The sequence below is a fragment of the Bufo gargarizans genome, chromosome 4, assembly GCF_014858855.1.
Source record: "Bufo gargarizans isolate SCDJY-AF-19 chromosome 4, ASM1485885v1, whole genome shotgun sequence".
In the NCBI taxonomy this organism is placed as follows: domain Eukaryota; kingdom Metazoa; phylum Chordata; class Amphibia; order Anura; family Bufonidae; genus Bufo; species Bufo gargarizans.
The window spans coordinates 287,147,905-287,174,334 of NC_058083.1; the positions used below are offsets into that span (position 1 = coordinate 287,147,905).

Below are 26,430 nucleotides of genomic sequence, written 5' to 3' on the forward strand. Positions count from 1 at the left end.
TAAACATTTCATTGAGCTCATGAATAGAAAGCCAAGGGAGAAGCTACAACAAGAGTGTGTTGAGGGTCATTTTAACCAGGTGGAGCTCCCTGGGATTCGACAAATGTACCAAGAAATTTCTATTCAGTTCTAGCAATGTTTATGGGAGCATAATTAGTTTACCTGGACAAACTTCATACTGGCCGCAGACAAGAAGCCACTGCTATTGAAATAACGCAGTGTCAAGCAGGATGGACAGGGCATGCAGAGGCTGTGAGAAATTCACATAGCTAATGGCTTTGTCCTACAAGGGAACAGATAATTAGATGTAATTAGGGTGTATGAATTGTTGTCTCTTTGCCCTCAGCTTGAATAATTTTGGAAGTAAAAACTGCTCATGGTGTAAATGCTTTGATGTATGAAGAGTCATTGTGGCTTGGCAGTATAAAGGCAGTGTTTTATTCTTTTTACATAATGGCCGCAGTACATAAAGAGTGAATGGGCATTGCAACCCCCAAATCTGCTCAATGGCAAGGACCTCTGGGATTTCTTGAAGCAGACTGTGGAAGTTTTTTTTTTTCTCTTGTAGGTAATGAGGGAATAAATGTAAACTCAGATGTGATATTTTTTATTTTATTTTTCTACATGTTTTGTGTTCCTTATTTAAATTGATGTGTCCTCTAAAGTCTAGCTAAAACATTGTGGAACCAGACGCCAAACCTTAGATATAGAAACGTGTTCTCCAAAGATGCTATATATACATAAAAAGTATAAACAGACTTTTCAACTCATAGACATTTTTGAGATTTTGGAATTCTAACCTATCGGGAGAACTGGGATCCCTTGACACTTGTTGTATTGTTAAAGGGAACTTGTCACCATGAAAATGCTAAATAATTTGCAGGCATCATGTTATAGAGCAGGAGGAGCTGAGCAGAGTGATATATAGGTTTATGGGAAAGGATTCAGTAAAACTGTCATTTATGTTCCTGCTCATTCTGGGCTTTGAAGACAAGGAGGAGGTCCTATCAGTGATTGACAGCCTTCCCTCTATGACTGTGTATACAGAGATCGCTGTCAGTCACTGACTGAAGACAAGGAGACGGTCCTATCAGTGACTGACAGCCTTCCCTCTATGACTGTGTATACAGAGATAGCTGTCAGTCACTGACTGAAGACCAGGAGACGGCCCTATCAGTGACGGACAGCCTCCCCTCTGACTGTGTATACAGAGATAGCTATCAGTCACGGACTGAAGACAAGGAGGACGGTCCTATCAGTGACTGACAGCCTTCCCTCTATGGCTGTGTATACAGAGATAGCTGTCAGTCACTGACTGAAGACAAGGAGAGGGCCCTATCAGTGACTGACAGCCTTCCCTCTATGGCTGTGTATACAGAGATAGGACCGTCTCCTTGTCTTCAGTCCGTGACTGACAGCTATCTCTGTATACACAGTCATAGAGGGAAGGCTGTCAGTCACTGATAGGACTGCCTCCTTGTCTTCAGTCCGTGACTGACAGCTATCAGTGACTGACAGCCTTCCCTCTATGACTGTGTATACAGAGATAGCTGTCAGTCACGGACTGAAGACAAGGAGGCGGTCCTATCAGTGACTGACAGCCTTCCCTCTATGACTGTGTATACAGAGATAGCTGTCAATCACTGATAGCTCCGCCTCCTCAACATCAAAGCCCAGAATGAGCAGGAATTTAATTGTATAGATTACAAGTTTTACTGAATCTTTCCCCATAAAACCATATATCAAATCTGTTCAGCTCCTCCTGCTCGATAACATGCTGCCTGCATCTCAGACACCATTTTTAATATGATAGGTCTCCTTTAAACCCATGCTGTTAAAGGGGCTATCCCAGCAACACCAATTAGCGCATATCTACAGGATAGGTGATAAGTGTTGGATCGGTCTTTAAGGACCACTTCGGTCAAAAATTAAGTCAGCCAACTTTTCCCATTGTTTGGACTTTCTGCTCCCTCTCCTGTTACTCTATATTTTCCACATTGCAACCTCAAGTGGCTGCTATCTCCATGACTATATGACTCCAAGGCCAGTAACTTAGTGAATTGTATACCAATTACCTGTTAGTACATAGATATTAGTGAGTGGTGCACACAACTAATCCCCTCCCATAGAGTTGAAAATTTGAAACTACAGTTAGAAATGATGCGTCATGGAGCCCGGGTGACAGAAATCGGAGGTAAATTTATATCCTAACTTTATCCAAGCCTCATCATCATCACTAATGACTCTATACCAGGGTGCACAACCTTTTTTTTGTCTGGGGGCCGCATTGTCACATTGCACTATTTCAAGGGGCCACAAAAAAAAAGTTAATCAGCGCTTGTTTGCATGAGCCTATTACCCAGGAATGATCACTACCACTGTACCACAGTCATTCCTCCCTCATCCCTTCTATTGATTATCAGCAGCACATTCCTGATTACACGGTGAGATGTGTTGACGATAATCGTACATCTTTCATCCTGATAAAATATGCAAATCAGCTGACAAACGAGTGATTCCTTATTTATCGGCTGATCAGCGGCACGATTATACTGCCAGATATCAGGAATGAGCGTTCCTATGAAGACTTGTTCCCAATATCGTGCCGTGTAACAGGGGCTTAGAGATTTCTTGGTCAAAAAATTATTTTTAACACGTTTCTGCAGCATGGCCCTGAAACAGAAGATTCATACTTTCCTGCTCCCTGCCGCTCCCGCTGTCTCCATCTTCTGGTTCCGGCGCTGTTTACATCCGGTTGGATATGGGCCTAGTCACTTGTACCTCTCCAGCTCATGACTGGCTTCAGTGGTGATGTGGCCACAAGCAGCGTGTCACCGCTAAAGTCAGTCATTTTCTGGAGAGGTGCTCCGGGACCGGGAGATGGAGACAGCGAGAGCAGCATGGAGCAGGAAAGTAGGAATCTTCGGTTTCAGGGACTACACTGTAGGAACTTGTTAAAAATCATTTTAACTAGGAAACTCCTTTAAGTGGTGACATTTCCTTCCTGCCTTGTATTCACAAATAAGCGCTTTACTTCACTGCAGAGGACGGCGCTCACTGGTTATTACCACCTCCTGCACCCCCAGATATACTGTAGGTGCCCTGCAATAACCAGTAAGCACTTTCCCTGAGGGCTCACGCACACAGCCATTGTTTTAGTCCGCATCTGAGCCGCATTTTTTTTAATGTGGCTTGGATGTGGACCCATTTACTTCAACGGGGCCGCAAAAGATACTCCATTCTGCAAAATGCAGAACACACATGGCTGTTGTTCTGCGAACTAAAAAAAAGGTACGGTCGTGTGTATGAGTCCTTACTAGCCGGAAAGCACTTATTGTTTAACCCTTTAATGGCCAGGGCTGAAAAGGCCTTAATAACCAGTCACTTTTTTGTGATTTAGCACACGTGGTTCAAACACTTTTTTTAATTTTATTTGTTGGACTACAAAAATAACTTGCAACTTTTTATTACATAACAGAGGGATTTTTAATATATTCATTAGTTTTATTAGAGGTAAACCGTACAATTTTAATTTTATTTTTTTTAAGTAATTTTTATTCAAAACTATAGCTCATTATTTAAATATGCAAATGATTATAATTAGTTCCCTATATGTGTTGGATCATTTTATTATACAATATGTATAGTTTCACAAGAATGGGGTGATCATTGTAATGGTTTTGGTTGGTGTGGGCATTTTTTTTTCTTTCATGTATGTTACTATTTTTTCTTTTTTTATATATATATATATATATATATATATATATATATATTTCTGCTACAAAAAGACCTTTGGGGGACACTGACTTTTTTTATTTTGCACATTGTCCTTTTTTTTTTCCTTTTTTAGTATTTTATTTTGTATTTTTAAAATTGTGTTTTCATATTTTTTTTAACTTTTAATATATATATATTTGCCACTTAATTTGTCCCCAAAAGGTCCATATTTCCTCTGTAACTGGAGCATCCAAAAGAGCCCCAGTTACAGGGAAAACCAGCCTGTGGAGGGGGTCTTTGTACAGGGCGGAGTTGATGAAGCTCTGCAGTCCTCTGCCCCTGATACCCGGCGATCACGTGATCGCCGGGTCTAAACTGCACAGCGCGCTGTTCATCTGTGTGAGGAAAAGGCAAAAGCGCTGATCCACTGCATCTGCCTTCTCCTCGGGTCTCGTGCTGTCTCTGACAGCCGGGGATCCCTCCTGCTCCTGCTACAGAGCTATTATCCTGCAATTGTGTGGCGCACGATCAGCTGCGTTTCTGCCCAGCAGAACGGGGGCCGCAAACCTTGGCTCTGGGGGCCGCAGGTTGTGCATCACTGCTCTATACTAACCAGGGTTGCCAAACAAAAATTATATTTATTTTTTTATGGACAACTTATCTCAAAATCATGGACATCCAACATTTTTTATGGACAATTTGGAAAACCATAATGGATTAGGCTACTTTCACACTAGCGCTTGATCGGATCCGTTCTGAACGGATCCGATCATATTAATGCAGACGGAGGCTCCGTTCAGTACGGATCCGTCTGCATTAATAACTTAGAAAATTTTCTAAGTGCGCAAGATGCCTGAGCGGATCCGTTCAGACTTTCAATGTAAAGTCAATGGGGGACGGATCCGCTTGAAGATTGAGCCATATGGTGACCTCTTCAAGCGGATCCGTTCCCATTGACTTACATTGTAAGTCTGAACGGATCCGCTCGCCTCCGCACGGCCAGGCGGACAGCTGAACGCTGCAAGCAGCGTTCAGCTGTCCGCCTGTCCGTGCGGAGGCGAGCGGAGGCTGAACGCCGCCAGACTGATGCAGTCTGAGCGGATCCGCTCCATTCAGACTGCATCAGGGCTGGACGGAGGCGTTCGGGTCCGCTCGTGAGCTCCTTCAAACGGAGCTCACGAGCGGACCGACGAACGCTAGTGTGAAACTAGCCTTATAAGTAATCCATGTCTATAGCTCAGTATATTGATAAGAACTCATTACCAGCATTTACTGTGAGCTGTAAAATTATGATAATTACCACCAAAATAATCTAGTCAAGTACCACCAGTTTAAAAAAAATCACAGCTTTTTTTTTTCACGGACGCAGGAAAAAAGTCACCTATTCTTACGGACTGTCCAGAAATTTCTGGACATTTGGCAACCCTGATACTGATTCTGAAGTGGCTCTGGACAGCACTGCTCTCTTGTTACGGCAACGCAGGCATTCAGCTGTGGCCTAGCATAGACCTCTGTAATGGCGCCATTCATTAAACTTCTGCCTTATCCTCACACAGGTGAGCGGCGCGCTGTGCAGTTTAGACCCGGCAATCATGTGATCTCCGGGTGTTAGGGGCAGAGGACTGCAGAGCCTCACCAGCTCTGCCCTGTACAAAGCCCCCTCAGCAGGCTGGTTTTCCCTGTATAGCCCCATGACTTTGGCTTGAGGATTCATTTTTAGTCTTTGCCTGGAGTGACCCTTTAACCCTGGGACCACCAGCGAATTCGAGAATGGGGGGTCACCAAATTCACTGTCTGAATGGAGTGTAGTGCCCACTACTTGATTGACTTTTGTGGGACTGACAGAGCTGTCTATGTCAGTCCCATAGAAGTAAATGGACCGACATGTGCACTACCACCCCATTCAGACACAGTGTGGGGCAGCTGTTCTCTGGAACACTAGCAGTCACTGCAGTGAGACCCCCAGCTCTATGATTGCACAGTGTCGGGATGCATTTCTCTCCTTTTATGATCCACTCCAGATTTTGTCTTCAAAAACTGCGTTATGTGGCAGCACCTTCAGACTGAGCAGGGACACATCCTTAACTGGTAACGCCCATTTCATAGGGGGAATAACAGAGGAACAGTAAACAGAGCTATAAGAACAGAGTACAATAGATGGTTACCTCTACATGGTCCAAATCATGTAGTCCCTGAAGAGCTCTTGTCATTTACGGAGGGATTAAAAGGTAACTGTCGTATTTTTATCTTATTTGCTGGTTTATTAGAGCTAGGCATGTATAGATGAGTTAGTCTGTCAATGATTGCCAAAAGATCTGTAAGTACCTTATAATAACAGCTTTTATTAATGTCTCTTGTCCCTTTCCACTGCACCCTTAAAAGACCATTGCTATGGCTCATCTGTCTCCGGCTAGGAAGACTGAGGGGCGGTCCTTCACACTGCATGCCTGCATTAGGCTTCAGCGTGAGGAGGCGTGTCTCTCAGTAATCCAATCTGATTGGCTGGCAGGGAGCTGCTGGCTACAGCAAGTGTGTATGGGAAGTGAGGGAAAGCAGTTTTGGCCTCAGAGAACTGGCAGAGGAGCCATCTTGAGAAGGTTTGTAAATGTTTAAACAGCCGTAGCTAAGGGAAAAACTCAAGGAAAACAGTGGTAAGTGAAGAAACTAAAGATTGCTTTATGCATAATGCTGCTGCAGCAGTAACATATGCTAAAATTATATATATTTTTTTTTTATGAAAACATGACCGTTACCCTTTAACTGATGCACCTGACTAATGACACACTGTCATATTTTATAACCTCTTAGTGATTACATTGTGAGATGTATATTGGTAGTGTGTGTATTTTTATTTTTCATGAAGCAGAGATATTACCCTAATAGCAGTGTAAGGTAAGTGTTAGAACATTACAGCAAATGGGATAATTACTAATGATTGCGCTTCAGATATGGGTCACATACAGACTCCCCTGTAGTACAGCCTAGATCAGCAGAAGAAAACCTAATGTTTCTATTGGCAATTCATTGAAAGCTATTTACAGTTAATGCTTGCATGAAGGTTAGAAAGGTTGATGAAGTGATACCAAGTTGTGCCTTACTATTCTTCTCATGTCAGAATGTAATTACCATTGATTCATAAAACTGTCTCGGAGAAGAGCGCCGGTTTATTAATCTGCTGATCAAGACAAGAGCTGACAAATAAAGAACATACCATTTTGAATCTCGGTGCGTTTGAATGAATGCTAATTACCCTTGAGGTCATGAGCAATTCTTGCATTGATTCATTGACATTATTTATTGAAAATGAAGTTTAGAGTGGCATTATCGCATGATAATCTGGAAGTGTCAAACATTTGTGTTTCTTTTAGAACACCTTGAGGTAGATCTTATATTATTTATGAGTGCTTTGATGCATTTACTGTATGTTCTCGGCAGATTGTGAGGCGACGTTACTGGATTGTTTTATAATATGGGGTGAAAGCTGCATCCTACATCACAGTGTATTCTGCATGTTAGTTAATGCTACTTCAAGAATGTATTGTTTGAAAAAGTCTGTTTTTACTATTTAACCCTTAAAGGACCAGTTTTTGAATTTTAGTTTTTTACTACCTGTGTTCCCAGAGCCATGACACTTTTTATCTTTCTGTTTAGATAGACATTTAAGAGCTTTGACGTTTTATAAGACGTTTGTTGTGGGACAAGTTGCACTTTCTAATGTCATCATTTAATATTGCATACAATGCAGTGGGAAGCTGGAAAAAAATGGGGTGAAATTGTAAAAATAATTAAATGTGATTGCGGCATAGTTTTATGGAATTAGTTTTTATGGTGTTCCTTATATGGTAAAACTGTCCCTCTATCTTTAATTTCCGAGTCAGTAGGACTACAGTGATTTTATATATATATATATATATATATATATATACACACAGGTCCTTCTCACAAAATTAGCATATTGTGATAAAGTTCATTATTTTCTGTAATGTACTGATAAACATTAGACTTTCATATATTTTAGATTCATTACACACCAACTGAAGTAGTTCAAGGCTTTTATTGTTTTAATATTGATGATTTTGGCATACAGCTCATGAAAACCCAAATTTCCAATCTCAAAAAATTAGCATATTTCATCCGACCAATAAAAGAAAAGTGTTTTTAATACAAAAAAAGTCAACCTTCAAATAATTATGTTCAGTTATGCACTCAATACTTGGTCGGGAATCCTTTTGCAGAAATGACTGCTTCAATGCGGTGTGGCATGGAGGCAATCAGCCTGTGGCACTGCTGAGGTGTTATGGAGGCCCAGGATGCTTCCATAGCGGCCTTAAGCTCATCCAGAGTGTTGGGTCTTGCGTCTCTCAACGTTCTCTTCCTAATATCCCACAGATTCTCTATGGGGTTCAGGTCAGGAGAGTTGGCAGGCCAATTGAGCACAGTAATACCATGGTCAGTAAACCATTTACCAGTGGTTTTGGCACTGTGAGCAGGTGCCAGGTCGTGCTGAAAAATGAAATCTACATCTCCATAAGGGCCGTTTCACACGAGCGGATGCCGTGCGTGGCATCCGCTCCGTGAAAGAGTGCCAAGACCCGCTGCAGACTGCAGAGGCACGGAGTATTAACATGACTGTTAATGCTCCGTGCCTCTCTGTGATCGCTTTACTACGAAATTACAGTTGTCACTGTGATTTCGTAGGAAAGAGATCACAGAGAGGCACGGAGCATTAACAGTCATGTTAATACTCCGTGCCTCTGCAGTCTGCAGCGGGTCTTGGCACTCTTTCACGGAGCGGATGCCACGCACGGCATCCGCTCGTGTGAAACGGCCCTAAAGCTTTTCAGCAGATGGAAGCATGAAGTGCTCCAAAATCTCCTGATAGCTAGCTGCATTGACCCTGCCCTTGATAAAACACAGTGGACCAACACCAGCAGCTGACATGGCACCCCAGACCATCACTGACTGTGGGTACTTGACACTGGACTTCAGGCATTTTGGCATTTCCCTCTCCCCAGTCTTCCTCCAGACTCTGGCACCTTGATTTCCGAATGACATGCAACAGTCCAGTGCTGCTTCTCTGTAGCCCAGGTCAGGCGCTTCTGCCGCTGTTTCTGGTTCAAAAGTGGCTTGACCTGGGGAATGCGGCACCTGTAGCCCATTTCCTGCACACGCCTGTACACTGTGGCTCTGGATGTTTCTACTCCAGACTCAGTCCACTGCTTCCGCAGGTCCCCCAAGGTCTGGAATCGGTCCTTCTCCACAATCTTCCTCAGGGTCCGGTCACCTCTTCTCGTTGTGCAGCGTTTTCTGCCACACTTTTTCCTTCCCACAGACTTCCCACTGAGGTGCCTTGATACAGCACTCTGGGAACAGCCTATTCGTTCAGAAATTTCTTTCTGTGTCTTACCCTCTTGCTTGAGGGTGTCAATGATGGCCTTCTGGACAGCAGTCAGGTCGGCAGTCTTACCCATGATTGCGGTTTTGAGTAATGAACCAGGCTGGGAGTTTTTAAAAGCCTCAGGAATCTTTTGCAGGTGTTTAGAGTTAATTAGTTGATTCAGATGATTAGGTTAATAGCTCGTTAAGAGAACCTTTTCATGATATGCTAATTTTTTGAGATAGGAATTTTGGGTTTTCATGAGCTGTATGCCAAAATCATCAATATTAAAACAATAAAAGGCTTGAACTACTTCAGTTGGTGTGTAACGAATCTAAAATATATGAAAGTCTAATGTTTATCAGTACATTACAGAAAATAATGAACTTTATCACAATATGCTAATTTTTTTAGAAGGACCTGTGTGTATATATATATATATATATATATATATATATATATATATATATATAGTTTTTCTTGTGTATTAATACTGAAAATGTTTTATTTTTTTCAATGAGAGCTGTGTGATGGCCAATTTTTTGGCTGGCAATCCGTCGTTTTTATTGATAAATAGATTATTGGAGTATGTATGACTTTTTGATCACCTGACAAAAAAAAAAAGTGAAGTGACGAAAGATCTGCAAATCAGACATTTTTTTTTGTTACGGCATTCACTGTATGGGAAAAATACATTTTAGATTTTAATAGTTCAGGCATTTTGGGAGACAGAGATAGCTACAATGTTTATTTGTATTTTAATTTGGGGGAAAGGGAGGTGATTTGAATTTTTTTATATTTTTAAAAACTTTTTTACTTTTAATTTTCACATCTCTTCTGCCTTACATTGCAATCAATTATCATTGCAATGTATTGCAGATTCGCTATGTTTTTATGTAGTCCTGCCACCTGCAGGCCTCCAGAAGAACTACAGCTCCAATAGGCTATGTTTCTTCAGAGAGACAACGAATAGCTTCCCCAATCTCCACACAGGGAAGCCATTCGGGCCCCAGGAATATTTGGAGTCAGAAAAAAGTTCTCCTGCTAACATAGGGAAATTGTTGCAGATCAACACAGTAGAATAAGTTAGACTTGATGGACCTGCATCTTTTTCCAACCTTGTCTACTATGTAACTACGCTATTTAACCCTACTATGTTGCTGTGTACCTTTATGTGGACAAGCAGACTGGTGATTATTTTATGTGTTCTTTAAGGAATACTGCAACACTGTTCAGCTGGACTCCGGCATAGACTACAGGAAGCGTGTCCTCTCTGCTGCCAGTAAAATATATTTTCTGTAAGTACTGATTTCTTAGGCTACTTTCACACTCGCGTTTTGTGCGGATCCGTCATGGACAGATCAGTTCAGATAATACAACCGTCTGCATCCGTTCAGAACGGATCCGTTTGTATTATCTTTAACATAGCCAAGACGGATCCGTCTTGAACACTATTGAAAGTCAATGGAGGACGGATCCGTTTTCTATTGTGCCAGATTGTGTCATAGAAAACTGATCCGTCCCCATTGACTTACATTGTGTGTCAGAACGGATCCGTTTGGCTCAGTTTCATCAGACGGACACCAAAACGCTGCAAGCAGCGTTTTGGTGTCCGTCTCCAAAGCGGAATGGAGGCAGAACGGAGCCAAACTGATGCATTCTGAGCGGATCCTTTTCTATTCAGAATGCATTAGGGCAAAACTGATCCGTTTTGGACCACTTGTGAGAGCCCTGAAAGGATCTCACGAACGGAAAGCCAAAACGCGAGTATGAAAGTAGGCTTACATTATTTTTTATTACATTTGCCTAGCTTGAATTACTGTATATTATTGTTGTTTTAGTACTTGTCATTATTAGCCTGCTTTTGTACCAACGTATGTCATAGAAATAATTATACCGTAATTACTTTTTGTGACAAAGGTTATTTCACCTAGAGGGGTTGTCCAGGGAAAAAAATATGTTAAAATTCTTGCTGCAGTCCTGACATAGAGACAGGTGACCACTACAGGGACCACTGGTCCTAGTCAATGCATTTTGAAGAAGTGTCAGCCGGTGTGTCATTTACAAGGAACTATAGGGATATTTCACAATAAGGGCTCATGGACAAAAACGTATTTTAATTCCGAAGTTACTCCGTGTGCATTAAATGGGTTCTCCGGTAAACTAAACTAAATTCAAAAAAGAAATATTAGGGCATAGTAAAAACATACGTAAGTACCTTTATTTATCAAAACGTAGTTTTCTCTAGAGAGTTATCATTGTGGGACCCTAAAATGGCTGCCATCAAGTCATTGCGTCAGAAACACATCCTAGAATGCCCAGTACACTCACTAGGACAGGCTGCGTCAATTATCAGCCTGACAGGAGTGAGGGAGGCCGACTTTATCGTCAGCTGCTGGCTGTGTAAGCTAGTAATTTCTGTTCCCAGTAAAAATAAATATATATAAAAAGGCTGATATGTGTAAAACTCGAAAAATTTGAATATCGTGCGAAGTTCATTTATTTCAGTAATGCAACTTAAAAGGTGAAACTAATATATGAGAGACTCATTACATGCAAAGCGAGATGTCCTTTTGAACAGCTCACTCTAAGACAGCAGCACTGTGCTGTCTGAGTGGGAGCTGCAGGGAGAAAGTCACTGTCCCTCCCACCCCTGCAGCTGACAGAAGTTGATTTTTAACTTCATTTTTTCAATCCCTGTCGGCTGAGGTGTGGGGGGGGAGGGGGCATGGCGTAGCCGGATTGGGGGCGCGGCTTAGTTTGATCTAGAAGTTGATTTTTAACTTCATTTTTTTAAATCCCTGTCAGCTGAGGAGTGGGAGGGGGCGTGGCCTAACCAGATCGGGGGCGTGTCCTTTTGAACCGCTCACTCTAAGACAGCAGCACTTTGCTGTCTGAGTGTGAGCTGCAGGGAGAAAGTCACCATCCCTCCCACCCCTGCAGTTGACAGAAGTTTGAATTTTTACCATCATTTTTTTCAATCGGCTGCGGAGTGGAAGGGGGCGTGGCTTAGTGGGACCTGGGGATGGGATTTTATGTCAGTCTTTTCATGGTAGCCTGAATGGCCACCCTACCTGCCCCCTGAACTGTGACCTCCACAGCACTCTGCTCCCTTAACAGTGTCATCCACAGCTATTAAGCCATGGCTTTACTTCAGTAGCGATTATCCTGGTGACAGATTTCCTTTAAAGCTGACCTACAGCAGTGAAGAAAATGGCTGGGTTATTATGGAAACCTGGAGTAAAACTGTGTATGTGGAGGCTAATGGCCTGCGAGATTCTATTGGCTGATAAGGGTCATGTGACCAAGCTTCTATTGGCTAATATATATTTTGTGAATATCTCAAACGGTACATCCTAGAGAGCTGAGACCTGGTCTAAAACCTTCCCGGACACCTGATGTACCTGTGTGCCAAATTTCGTGATTGTAAATGCGACGGTGCGGATTCCTTTAGCGGACATACTGTACATACATATACACATACACTCAGCTTTATATATTAGATATATATTTAAATTAATAAATTAGCCTTTTTTTATATATTTATTTTTAATGGGAACAGAAATTACTAGCTTACACAGCTGATGATGTAGCCGGCCTCCCTCACTCCTGTCAGGCTGACAGATCACAGCACAGAGCCGAAAACTCTGCCGCAGAGAAATGATTTGTGAGGATGTAGCCGGCCTCCCTCACTCCTGTCAGGCTGACAGGGCACAGGACAAACTGTGATAAGAGTAGATACCTTCAGAGCCCTGCCAGGTGCCTGAGATGGATCGCAAACACAATCTCTAGGGGGACTGTTTTCTCCCTTCATCTTCACTGGGAACTGCCTAAGCACAGTGCGCATGCTCTAATATGCGCATTCACACCTCACTAGCAGTCAGCTCAACCAGGAAGTAGCTGTGTCTCGAGCTGCTGGTGTTGACGCAGCCTGTCCTAGTGAGTGTACTGGGCATTCTAGGATGTGTTTCTGACGCAATGACTTGATGTCAGCCATTTTAGGGTCCCAGAATGACAACTCCCTAGGTACTTATGAATGTTTTTACTATGACATAATATTTCTTTTTTTAATTTAGTTTAGTTTCCCGGAGAGCCCCTTTAAGTTTCCCTATGTCCGTTCCGCAAAAGATAGAACATGTCCTATTATTGTCCGCATTACGGACAAGGGAGTATTCTATTAGGGGCCAGCTGTTCTGAAAAATACAGAATGCACACGGATGTCATCCGTATTTTTTGCCGATCCGTGTTTTGCAGACCGCACAATACATACGGTTGTGTGCATGAGCCCCTAAGCTGTCAATCATATATTGTCCATTCAAATGTTTCAGTTGCCAAAAGATAAAGTCCCTTGCAGTTGTCTGGGCCTCCTGCACCACCTACAAGACAGGGTGAATTTGATTTAAATCATAGTTTTCTACATAAAGACTAATTCTTGCTGGTATAACTTAAAATATGCAAGTAGATGAAGATTTTTAGAATAACGACTTTCCATATTAGTTTGATTAGGTTGATTCTGCATGCATAGGTTTGTAGAAGTTAAGATTAAAGTCTTTTTCTCAACTCTGTTCATGTTATAACATTTTTGGTGTGAAAAAGAGGCATGTGATCTCTGCTGAGTCAAATTCCGTTTTGAGAACTGCAAAAGTAAACCAAGCATCTGTGATAATATCTTGTAGGCAGAGAAACTGCCCAATAATCTTACAAAAACCTCTGGAAGAGCATGACATTGTGAATGGATTAATGGAATTTATTTACTAAAGAAAGTACACATATAGAAACATAGAATGTGTCGGCAGATAAGAACCATTTGGCCCATCTAGTCTGCCCAATATACTGAATACTATGAATAGCCCCTGACCCTATCTTATATGAAGGATGGCCTTATGCCTATCCCATGCATGCTTAAACTCCTTCACTGTATTTGCAGCTACCACTTCTGCAGGAAGGCTATTCCATGCATCCACTACTCTCTCAGTAAAGTAATACTTCCTGATATTACTTTTAAGCCTTTGCCCCTCTAATTTAAAACTATGTCCTCTTGTAGCAGTTTTTCTTCTTTTAAATATTCTCTCCTCTTTTACTTTGTTGATTCCCTTTATGTATTTAAAAGTTTCTATCATATCCCCTCTGTCTCGTCTTTCTTCCAAGCTGTACATGTTAAGGTCCTTTAATCTTTCCTGGTAAGTTTTATCCTGCAATCCATGTACTAGTTTAGTAGCTCTTCTCTGAACTCTCTCTAGAGTATCTATATCCTTCTGGAGATATGGTCTCCAGTACTGAGCACAATACTCCAAATGAGGTCTCACTAGTGCTCTGTAGAGCAGCATGAGCACCTCCCTCTTTCTACTGGTAATGCATCTCCCTATACACCCAAGCATTCTGCTAGCATTTCCTGCTGCTCTATGGCATTGTCTGCCTACCTTTAAGTCTTCTGAAATAATGACCCCTAAATCCATTTCCTCAGATACTGAGGTTAGGACTGTATTAATGATTTTATATTCTGCTCTTGGGTTTTTACGCCCCAGGTGCATTATCTTGCACTTATCAACATTAAATTTTAGTTGCCCAAAAAAAATCTTTTTTTTTTTTTTTTTTTTTTTTTTTTTTTTTAAATCATAGATTTTTATCCACCCTGCCACAAGATTTATCAATGAGAAGATGAATAGTTCCCAATCTCAGAATAGGTGATGTGTCTGAGATCGCCACTGTTCATTAGAAGCCCCTCTCCCCTCCCCCCAACCCTTGAAGGAGAGAGGGGTATAGCAGTATGGAGGGAAAGTTTATGGCTCTGTTCATATCTCATTAAAGGTCTACGTTTGCCATACGTAGACTTCTAGAGATACGTAGGCTTCTAGAGTATATTGTATATTCGATATAACCACGGGCGAATTGGCCATAGACCTTACAGGGAAATTTCCTGTTCGGCCGATGCCCAGGGGGCCGCCTGGGACCTCCTCACGGCTGGCCAGTGGAAGTTTTTGGGGATGTATTTTGTGCTGCTGGCAGTATTTTGTGATGACTGTGGTATTTGGCTCTGTTGGGGTGGTATAATGTGCCACAATATGGTATTGCTTGCTCTGCCTTCCATCAATTTGGACCCAACTACAAAGCGGGGCCACTTTTAGTATTTTTTCCAGGGCTACTTTAAGTTCCCAGTCCGCCCTTGTATATAACATATCCAGCCTCTTTTCATCATTCTGGAGAATGAAGGAAGCAGCGATAATTTAAGTTTTCCATGCACAAGGGTGTTCTTGACCTGCAGTAAACTGCAACATGCCCAATTCAAGGCCCTTGTATTGGGCGCGGGTGACCTTTGTGTAGGGAAAGCCCAATTAAGGGCACACCCCACTATATCAGCACTGCATTTAGTGCCATTCTCAGCATCAATGGAAGCCTAAGGGTGGGGTATTTCCTTCACTATATAAAATGTGAATACCCATGGACGTTAGTGTTTAACAATTTTTTTATTTTTTATATACGGTTTCCTAAAGCTAATTTTACATATGCGGCATTGCCAGATACTGCGCCTTCCCACCAGACCCTATTGACTATAATGGGATCTGGCAGAGATCCGTCAAATATGCTGAGAATCGGCCACACAAAACTGTTGCATGCAGCAGTTTTTGTCTACCGGCTGGAACACCCGACTGCAGGTGTGAAAGTAGCCTTATGGAAGACTGGAGGGGACAGCTGTGACATTAGACTCCCTAATGATGGGAGAGGGACACAACGTGATACTTGAGGTCTAGAAATGAGGTCACCTTTGGGTGGCCTGAGATGCTTGTGCTCTGACTTCCTGTTTTAGCTCCCGCTAAGCATATTTTTGTAAAAGTAAATTTTAAAGAGGTGCAATTTTTTTTTCTCTTGTGAATGTTTTATAACATTTAAAAGAAGTTGCAAGTAAAAAAAAAAAGTGGGACTACACCTTTAATTTGTAAAAGGGGGTTTCAATAAAAAAAAATGTTTTTATTTTTTTTTTATTTTATTTTTTTTTTATTAGGGATTTTTCTGATATTGCACCTCAACCTCATTCACTGCAATGTCGCACAAAGGCTATTGACAAGAGTAGCGCTGTTTCTGGTTGAAAAAAGTCCTTTTCTATCAAAGACAACCTCTTTAACCACCTCCGGACCGCCTAACGCACATGTGCGTTCCGGAGGTGGTAGGCTGGCGCACAGTCACGCATATATGCGTCATCTCGCGAGACGCGAGATTTCCTGTGAACGCGCGCACACAGGCGCGCGCGCTCACAGGAACGGAAGGTAAGCGAGTGGATCTCCAGCATGCCAGCGGCGATCGTTCGCTGGCAGGCTGGAGATCCGAATTTTTTAACCCCTAACAGGTATATTAGACGCTGTTTTCATAACAGCGTCTAATATACCTCCTACCTGGTCCTCTGGTGGTCCCTTTTGTTAGGATCGACCACCAGAGGACTCAGGTAGGTCAGTACAGTCGCACCAAACACCACACTACACTACACCCCCCCCCCCCCCCCCGTCACTTAACTACACCCCCCCCGTCACTTATTAACCCCTTATAAACCCCTGATCACCCATGATCACCCCATATAAACTCCCTGATCACCCCCCTGTCATTGATCACCGCCCTGTCATTGATCACCCCCCTGTCAGGCTCCGTTCAGACGTCCGTATGATTTTTACGGATCCACGGATACATGGATCGGATCCGCAAAAAGCATACGGACGTCTGAATGGAGCCTTACAGGGGGGTGATCAATGACAGGCGGGTGATCACCCATATACACTCCCTGATCACCCCCTGTCATTGATCACCCCCCTGTTATTGATCACTCCCCTGTAAGGCTCCATTCAGACGTCCGCATGATTTTTACGGATCCATGGATACATGGATCGGATCCGCAAAACACATGCGGACGTCTGAATGGAGCCTTACAGGGGGTGATCAATGACAGGCGGGTGATCACCCATATACACTCCCTGATCACCCCCCTGTCATTGATAACCCCCCTGTAAGGCTCCATTCAGACGTCCGCATGCGTTCTGTGGATCCGATACATGTATCCATGGATCCGTAAAAAATCATGCGGATGTCTGAATGGAGCCTTACAGGGGGGGTGATCAGTGACAGGGGGGTGATCACCCTGATTACCCTGATCACCCCCTGTCATTGATAACCCCCCTGTAATGCTCCATTCAGACGTCCGCATGCGTTCTGTGGATCCGATACATGTATCCATGGATCCGTAAAAAATCATGCGGATGTCTGAATGGAGCCTTACAGGGGGGGTGATCAGTGACAGGGGGGTGATCACCCTGATTACCCTGATCACCCCCTGTCATTGATAACCCCCCTGTAAGGCTCCATTCAGATGTCCGCATGCGTTCTGTGGATCCGATACATGTATCCATGGATCCGTAAAAAATCATGCGGATGTCTGAATGGAGCCTTACAGGGGGGGTGATCAGTGACAGGGGGGTGATCACCCTGATTACCCTGATCACCCCCTGTCATTGATAACCCCCCTGTAAGGCTCCATTCAGACGTCCGCATGCGTTCTGTGGATCCGATACATGTATCCATGGATCCGTAAAAAATCATGCGGATGTCTGAATGGAGCCTTACAGGGGGGGTGATCAGTGACAGGGGGGTGATCACCCTGATTACCCTGATCACCCCCTGTCATTGATAACCCCCCTGTAAGGCTCCATTCAGACGTCCGCATGCGTTCTGTGGATCCGATACATGTATCCATGGATCCGTAAAAAATCATGCGGATGTCTGAATGGAGCCTTACAGGGGGGGTGATCAGTGACAGGGGGGTGATCACCCTGATTACCCTGATCACCCCCTGTCATTGATAACCCCCCTGTAAGGCTCCATTCAGACGTCCGCATGCGTTCTGTGGATCCGATACATGTATCCATGGATCCGTAAAAAATCATGCGGATGTCTGAATGGAGCCTTACAGGGGGGGTGATCAGTGACAGGGGGGTGATCACCCTGATTACCCTGATCACCCCCTGTCATTGATAACCCCCCTGTAAGGCTCCATTCAGACGTCCGCATGTGTTTTGTGGATCCGATCCATGTATCCATGGATCCGTAAAAAATCATGCGGATGTCTGAATGGAGCCTTACAGGGGGGGTGATCAATGACAGGGGGGTGATCAGGGAGTCTATATGGGTGATCACCCCCCTGTCATTGATCACCCCCCTGTCATTGATCACCCCCCCCCCCTGGTAAGGCTCCATTCAGACATTTTTTTTGGCACAAGTTAGCGGAAATTTTTTGTTTGTTTTTGTTTTTTCTTACAAAGTCTCATATTCCACTAACTTGTGTCAAAAAATAAAATCTCACATGGACGCACCATACCCCTCACGGAATCCAAATGCGTAAACATTTTTAGACATTTATATTCCAGACTTCTTCTCACGCTTTAGGGCCCCTAAAAAGCCAGGGCAGTATAAATACCCCACATGTGACCCCATTTCGGAAAGAAGACACCCCAAGGTATTCCGTGAGGGGCATATTGAGTCCATGAAAGATTGAAATTTTTGTCCTAAGTTAGCGGAAAGTGAGACTTTGTGAGAAAAAAAAAAAAAAAAATCAATATCCGCTAACTTATGCAAAAAAAAAAAATATTCTAGGAACTCGCCATGCCCCTCATTGAATACCTTGGGGTGTCTTCTTTCCAAAGTGGGGTCACATGTGGGGTATTTATACTGCCCTGGCTTTTTAGGGGCCCGAAAGTGTGAGAAGAAGTCTGGGATCCAAATGTCAAAAAATGCCCTCCTAGAAGGAATTTGGGCCCCTTTGCGCATCTAGGCTGCAAAAAAGTGTCACACATGTGGTATCGCCGTACTCAGGAGAAGTTGGGGAATGTGTTTTGGGGTGTCATTTTACATATACCCATGCTGGGTGAGAAAAATATCTTGGTCAAATGCCAACTTTGTATAAAAAAATGGGAAAAGTTGTCTTTTGCCAAGATATTTCTCTCACCCAGCATGGGTATATGTAAAATGACACCCCAAAACACATTCCCCAACTTCTCCTGAGTACGGCGATACCAGATGTGTTACACTTTTTTGCTGCCAAGGTGGGTAAAGGGGCACATATTCCAAAGTGCACCTTTCGGATTTCACCGGTCATTTTTTTACAGATTTTGATTGCAAAGTACTTCTCACACATTTGGGCCCCTAAATTGCCAGGGCAGTATAACTACGCCACAAGTGACCCCATTTTGGAAAGAAGACACCCCAAGGTATTCCGTGAGGGGCATGGCGAGTTCCTAGAATTTTTTATTTTTTGTCGCAAGTTAGTGGAATATGAGACTTTGTAAGGAAAAAAGAGAAAAAATAAAAAATCATCATTTTCCGCTAACTTGTGACAAAAAATAAAAAATTCTAGGAACTCGCCATGCCCCTCACGGAATACCTTGGGGTGTCTTCTTTCCAAAATGGGGTCACTTGTGGCGTAGTTATACTGCCCTGGCAATTTAGGGGCCCAAATGTGTGAGAAGTACCTTGCAATCAAAATCTGTAAAAAATGGCCTGCAAAATCTGAAAGGTGCACTTTGGAATATGCGCCCCTTTGCCCACCTTGGCATCAAAAAAGTGTGACACATCTGGTATCGCCGTACTCAGGAGAAGTTGGGGAATGTGTTTTGGGGTGCCATTTTACATATAACCATGCTGGATGAGAGAAATATCTTGGCAAAAGACAACTTTTCCCATTTTTTTATACAAAGTTGGCATTTGACCAAGATATTTTTCTCACCCAGCATGGGTATATGTAAAATGACACCCCAAAACACATTCCCCAACTTCTCCTGAGTACGGCAATACCAGATGTGTGACACTTTTTTGCTGCCAAGGTGGGCAAAGGGGCGCATATTCCAAAGTGCACCTTTTGGATTTCACCGGTCATTTTTTACACATTTTGATTGCAAAGTACTTCTCACACATTTGGGCCCCTAAATTGCCAGGGCAGTATAACTACCCCACAAGTGACCCCATTTTGGAAAGAAGACACCCCAAGGTATTCCGTGAGGGGCATGGCGAGTTCCTAGAATTTTTTTTTTTTGTCGCAAGTTAGTGGAATATGAGACTTTGTAAGAAAAAAGAAAAAATCATCATCATTTTCCGCTAACTTGTGACAAAAAATAAAAAGTTCTATGAACTCAGTATGCCCATCAGCGAATACCTTAGGGTGTCTACTTTCCGAAATGGGGTCATTTGTGGGGGTTTTCTACTGTTTGGGCATTGTAGAACCTCAGGAATCATGACAGGTGCTCAGAAAGTCAGAGCTGTTTCAAAAAGCGGAAATTCACATTTTTGTACCATAGTTTGTAAATGCTATAACTTTTACCCAAACCATTTTTTTTTTTGCCCAAACATTTTTTTTTTATCAAAGACATGTAGAACAATAAATTTGGCGAAAAATTTATATATGGATGTCGTTTTTTTTGCAAAATTTTACAGCTGAAAGTGAAAAATGTCATTTTTTTGCAAAAAAATCGTTACATTTTGATTAATAACAAAAAAAGTAAAAATGTCAGCAGCATCAAAATACCACCAAATGAAAGCTCCATTAGTGAGAAGAAAAGGAGGTAAAATTCATTTGGGTTGTAAGTTACATGACCGAGCGATAAACGGTGAAAGTAGTGTAGTGCCGAAGTGTAAAAAGTGCTCTGGTCATGAAGGGGGTTTCACCTAGCGGGGCTGAAGTGGTTAAAGAGAGATTGCATTAATGTGGGGGGTCATTGAACAGCAGATGTGTCCTTAGTGGTGTTTGGAGAAAGGGTGCCTCCATGATCATGTAAAACTGTGCAAGGATCAACTTCTCTATATGCACCACAGTGTTTCCAGACACAGGAGACACCACCCGGAAAGTCGTCTTTGCTCCAGGGAATAGAAAAAGAAAAGTGCGGAGCACATTTGTCCTGGGATGACCCTAACCAGCACCAGGAGGGGGCCCTATTTTTTTCACAGTTTGTAAGGACACATACTACCGTTTATAGGATAGCACGGATTTCACGCTCAGTTAGCATACCACAGATTCCTATAGTCGCAGTATGTACGCAGCCATGGACTCCCCGAAGTAATGGAATAAATACATTTGCCATTTCTTAGTGTTTGCCTTTGCTTTGCATGCAGGAACAAGCTAAACCTTTCTCTCTGTGTAAACATGGCATCACCAGCTCTGTTGTGCCCGCATGCCCTCGTGGAATCACACAAGTCTTTCAGTGTATGCAAATAAGGCTAAATGATCTCCATGCAAGTTAATATTCCCAATCTCGAAGTGCATTGTAAAAGTAGTGTTTGTGTTTAGAGCGCAACATGCTTTTCTCCTCCTGAATCCAGATATATAGGTATACGGGCAAGAAGCTAAGCCGCCGCGGGCAGCTGTTAGGTGCGGGCCCCCGGTGTTATTAATGCTATTCTTCTTTTCTGTCTAGCACAAGTGAAGTTGATGTGGAGACTGTCATGGATAAGTTGTTTGACGAGCTGGCTGAGAAACAAAATGATGGTACGTAAGTTAATTTCTCTTGAAAGAGAACGCATTTAAAACACAATGCCCAATCTCTACTGACCAATTAATAAGTTCCATTGCTGTCTATGGGTTGATGCCACACTCAAGTGGCAGTCATTGTATCAGCATTTTGTCTAATTTCTGTGTTGAATCATGTGCTATTATTCATCAAGCTATGCATTTCTCTAGCTGGAAGGGATGAATTTTAGGGTAATTATCCAGACAAGACTGAGCTTTTGTTCCTGTTTCCATAGTAACAAGACCTCGGATTCTGAAAGTGCAGGGCAGGGAGCTGAAGCTGAGCAAAGCCTGTGGATCCATTGCTGACTGCACATTTGAGGAACTCTGTGACCGTGTAAGTGCCCCAGCAACAAGTGAATACACCCCTCGCGGGGGGTTTTTTGGTGACCGTTTTTGTTTTTGTGAACAGAAATCCATGTTTCTCATAAACATTGAACAAAAACATGGTTTCATGCAATAACACCCAGATCCGTCACTCTTCTGTATAATTATCTTGTGACAACATTAATTCTATTGAAGTGAATACATATCTCCACGTCTCCAATTATCAGGCCATTGCACACATATTAAACCCATGGTGACCAGTAATAAGTGAAACAAGTGCCAAAATAAAGAACAGTGCTCAGGAGTCCCTGTGACTCCCTGTGTTGCTATATGGTGTTCCGTTGGGTGCTGGGGGAGAACAACTTTATATACTGTGTGCACAATTATTAGGCAAATGAGTATTTTGACCATATCATCATTTTTATGCATAATTTCCAACTCCAAACTGTATAAACTTGAATGCTTTTTGGATTCCAGCATGTCAGGCGATGTGTATTTTTGTAAGGCTTACTATAACTGACTCTGAAAAGTCAAAAATTGTTTAAAAAATTGCTAGGATATTGGGGCCTGATCACAGAACCATCAAATGTTTTGTTACAAATAGTCAATAGGGTCGCAAAAAACATGTTGAGAAAAAAGACGCAACTTGACTGCTAAAGATTTGAGAAGAATCAAACCTGAAACAGCCAGGAACCCATTATCCTCCAGTCACTACATTTTTTCCAGAAGAGTAAAAATACTTCTTGCCATGTTTGAGGAGTATTTTTAGGAGTATGAAAGTTACAGTAATTTAAATACATAATACATGGGCCTAAATAATGTTAAGGGCTTGTTCACATCTGTGTTAGAGGCTCAGTTCAGAGCCTCTGTTGCAGATTCTATAAAAAGACTGGAAAAAAGCCTTTTTTTATGTCTGGTAAAAAGACAGGATCCTGAACAGAAATTTAATGGACTCCATCATTGTCAGTGGAGTCTGTTCAGCTCCATTCAGGTTAATTATGTGCCTGATCCAGAACTTATGCTATTTTCATTGTTCTGCTCATCTAATGGATGTTAGATGGTGTGAACGCGTCCTAAGAGGTTGGGTATTTATGCAGGGGAACCATTGCTAGTCTAAATAACATCTCTCCCCTCCCGTCAGCTTCTCCAACATACAGTCCCATGTAAACAACACCACTGCCCTTCCTTCAGCCCCTCCAACATACAGTCCCATGTAAATAACATCGGTCCCTGCCCTCCAGCATAGCGTTAATAAGCCCCTGAAAGGGGTCTGGAGTCAATGCACGGCAGGCTATTGTAGCCAAGTGATAAAGTCCAGTCCAATATGGTGGATCTTCACTTGGCTATAATGTCCTGCTGTGAAGTCACTACAAACTGCACTACATACATCACACATTGCACTGTCACCTTGTACTGCACGTCAAACTGGATGTCCAGGTAGGGTTGTAGTTTTTCCACTACTCCGGAATCCACTTCAGTTCCACTGCCGCCAAGTTTGCCAGTGTCTTTGGGCAGAGTTCACTATTCATCCTACTCTCCTATTACAGCAACAGCCCGGGAGCTAGCACCTCGTTCCCTGTCAATTATAGTTATTATTCCTGCCAGCTGCCCCCATGCTGCAGGACACAATATCGCTCCGGCAGCCCGTCCTTCCTGTTCAGAGCTTTGTTATTGGTTATTTCAGGCACCAGCAGGATCGCTGCGCATCCGCCGCTTATGAATGGCAGAGAAAAGTCTAACGCGTATTGCTCCGCCTTAGACTTTTTTTTTAGGGAGTAAAATAGCCTAATCAGGAGTCTAGGATGCTTGTACAGTCGTTATTGCAATCTCTGCTTCCTGTGCTGTCCTATTGTGCAGCCTCCCTAAAGGGCTCAGAAGTACAAGGTGTTCAGTGCCCAGAGACCTGGCCAAGGTAAGGAAGTCTGAAACCCAACCACTACTGAACAAAACGCATAAATTGAAATGTCAAGAATGGGCCAAAAAATATCTGAAGACAGATTTTTCAAGTTTTATGTATTTTTGAGATGAGAGTAACTCTTTATGGACCAGATGGTCCCGTGGCTGGATTGGTAACGGGAACAGAGCTCCACTTTGACTCAGATGCCAGCAAGGTGAAGGTGGGGTACTGCTATGGGCTGGTATTATTAAAGATGAGCTTAGTTGTACCTTTTTGTGTTGAAGATGGACTCAAAAATCTACTCCTCAACCTACTGCCAGTTTTTATAAGACACTTTCTTCAAGCAGTGATAAAGGGAAAAAGTTCAAAAGAACTATGATTTTTATGCAGGACGGTACACTTCTCTGAACAGTGTCTGGGCGGTTGAGGTTGCTGCTGCACAAAAAGTTGATTGCCAGTTTCTTAATCTGTTGATAGACTCTATGGAGGGAAAGCTTATGACGGTTATTGAAAAGGAGGACCGCTATATTGGTCACTGATTTTTACTTGGAAATGTCAGAAAAGTTTGTTTGTAAATTTTGAGTTTGTTTATTATACTCTCTTTAACCTGTTCCCGACCTCCTTACAACTACAGGTGAAACTCAAAAAATTTGAATATCGTGCAAAAGTCCATTTATTTCAGTAATGCAAATTAAAAGGAATTGCATTAATGCAGCTTCAAATTAGAATTTTGTGAAAATGGTGCCATTAGAAAGTACAACTTGTCCCACCAAAAAACAAGCCCTCATACGCCTATGTTTAAAGATGAACATAAACAAGTAAGATGGTAACATTTCTATTTTTCATTTAGCTACATAATAATTTTACACACTAGTATTTGCCCAGTAATTTTCGCCCTATAAGACGCACCGGCCCATAAGACGCACCTAGGTTTTTGGGGAGGAAAATAAGAGAAAAATAATTTTTAACCTAAAGGTGTGCTGTGTGTTTGGTGGGTTTGGAACGAATGGTGGTCTCTGGATGGCACTATTACTGGGGATCTGTGGATGACTGACACTTATGTGGGGGATCTGTGGATTACTGACACTGTTATGTGGGGGATCTGTGGATGACTGACACTGTTATGTGGGGGATCTGTGGATGACGGACACTGTTATGGGGGGATCTGTGGATGACTGACACTGTTATGTGGGGGATCTGTGGATGACGGACACTGTTATGGGGGTCTGTGGATGACGGACACTGTTATGGGGGATCTGTGGATGACGGACACTGTTATGGGGGGATCTGTGGATGACTGACACTTATGGGGGGGATCTGTGGATGACGGACACTGTTATGGGGGGATCTGTGGATGACGGACACTGTTATGGGGGGCATCTGTGGCTTGCACTATTACAGGGGGATCTGTGGATGGCATTATTACAGGGGGGGGGAATCTGTGGATGGCACTGTTATGGGCTGGGGGGGATCTGTGGGTGGCACTGTTATATATGTGCCATCCACAGACCCCCCCCAGCCCATAACAGTGCCATCCACAGACCCCCCCCCCCCCCAGCCCATAACTGTGCCATCCACAGATCGCCCCCGCCGCCAGTATACTAAAATAAGATGTCATATTCAATTAATACTTATTAAACATGCCCCCTCAGTCCTATTTCTACCTTGGATGTAAGGTAGAAATAGGACTGAGGGGGCATGTTTAATAAGTATTAATTGAATATGACATCTTATTTTAGTATACTGGCGGCGGGGGCGATCTGTGGGTGGCACTGTTATATATGTGCCATCCACAGACCCCCCCCAGCCCATAACAGTGCCATCCACAGACCCCCCCCCCCCCCAGCCCATAACTGTGCCATCCACAGATCGCCCCCGCCGCCAGTATACTAAAATAAGATGTCATATTCAATTAATACTTATTAAACATGCCCCCTCAGTCCTATTTCTACCTTACATCCGAATCGCTGCTGTAGAATTCAGGCAGGCAGGACGGGCGGCCGGCGCGTCTCTTACTGACGTCACTTGCCTGCGCTGCCTGCTTCATTCATAAAGTAGGCGGCGCAGGCACGTGACAAGAGTTACGCTCCCGCCCGGCCTGAATTCTACTGCCGCGATTAGGATGTAAGGTAGTAATAGGACTAAGGGGGCAAGTTTAATAAGTATTACTTGAAAATGACATCTTATATTAGTATACTGGAGCGGCGGGGCGGTGCTATACTACACTGACTGCACTGCCCCGCCGCTATTGCCAGCCCCCAGCCCCTCCTCCCAGTCCCTCCCCGAGTCCCCGCTCACTGAAACATCGCTGCCAGCGATGTAAAACTGCAAGCATTCGCCCCATAAGACGCAGGGGCATTTCTCCCCCATTTTGGGGGAAGAAAAAGTGCGTCTTATGGGGTGAAAAATACGGTAAGTACACATAGCCATTCTCCTAAGAAAGCCAAAACTTTACTTTCTTAAATATTCAGATTTAAGATTTATTAATTTTTTGGATTGACTGTGGTTATTCAATAAAAAAGTTAATCCTCAAAAATACAACTTGTTTAGTAATTGTGCACACAGTGTAATATGGCATAG

General features: G+C 43.0%; 1 protein-coding gene across 1 annotated transcript in view; it reads left to right on the top strand.

The window, feature by feature from the left end:
* Nucleotides 1-26,430, top strand: part of AFG1L (AFG1 like ATPase) — a 138,605-nt gene that overhangs the window by 75,300 nt on the left and 36,875 nt on the right. The window contains exons 8-10 of the mRNA XM_044292093.1: nucleotides 10,310-10,392; nucleotides 21,535-21,605; nucleotides 21,863-21,963. Of these exons, the coding sequence (XP_044148028.1) occupies nucleotides 10,310-10,392; nucleotides 21,535-21,605; nucleotides 21,863-21,963 (255 nt within the window). The remainder of the gene's footprint in view (nucleotides 1-10,309; nucleotides 10,393-21,534; nucleotides 21,606-21,862; nucleotides 21,964-26,430) is intronic.